Raw genomic sequence first — 599 nt, 5'->3', positions numbered from 1 at the left:
CCCTGCTATGGTGGCCTTGATAAGTGAATCCAGCTCTTCATCACCTCGGATTGCAAGCTGTAAGTGGCATGGAGTGATGCGCTTTACTTTGAGATCTTTAGAAGCATTACCTGCTAACTCCAACACCTCAGCTGTGAGGTACTCCAGAATTGCAGTACTGTACACAGCAGCAGTGGCGCCCACCCGTCCATGGCTTGTGGTGCGAGTCTTCAAATGTCTGTGGATGCGGCCCACAGGAAACTGGAGCCCAGCTCTCTGTGAGCGAGACACTGCCTTAGCCTTGGCCTTCCCACTGTCTTTTCCAGCTTTGCCTCCAGCCATGATCTCGGCCGCGGAAGAGAAAAGTTACATGATTTCAATTTATCTGAATTTATTATGAATTTATTAACATTTAAAAACATATTTTAAGTAAATAGAATTAAATCACATTCTTGTTTCCTTTTTGTACCCCAACTCCTCTCAGAGACCTCCCTTCAATGCCTATAATATCTTTTTTGTCATATTTCTTAAAATTTATAAAATATTATAACGATAAAAATAAGTATTATAAAAGTTGTTTGATATAAAACAATCAATTTAAGTCTTATGTAGATGCTCAT

General features: G+C 40.1%; 1 protein-coding gene across 1 annotated transcript in view; it reads right to left on the bottom strand.

Annotated features, from left to right (window-relative positions):
• The window catches only part of LOC116089502 (histone H2A.V-like), a 2111-nt gene extending 1777 nt beyond the window's left edge, over positions 1-334 (bottom strand). Inside the window, exon 1 of the mRNA XM_031369006.1 lies at positions 7-334. Within this exon, the coding sequence (XP_031224866.1) occupies positions 7-321 (315 nt within the window). The 5' untranslated portion in view covers positions 322-334. The remainder of the gene's footprint in view (positions 1-6) is intronic.
• Positions 335-599: the final 265 nt, after the last annotated feature.

The sequence above is a fragment of the Mastomys coucha genome, unplaced genomic scaffold (genome assembly GCF_008632895.1).
Source record: "Mastomys coucha isolate ucsf_1 unplaced genomic scaffold, UCSF_Mcou_1 pScaffold14, whole genome shotgun sequence".
NCBI lineage: Eukaryota > Metazoa > Chordata > Mammalia > Rodentia > Muridae > Mastomys > Mastomys coucha.
Note: the sequence above shows the minus strand (reverse complement) of the source record. Positions and strands in the feature narration are given on the sequence as shown.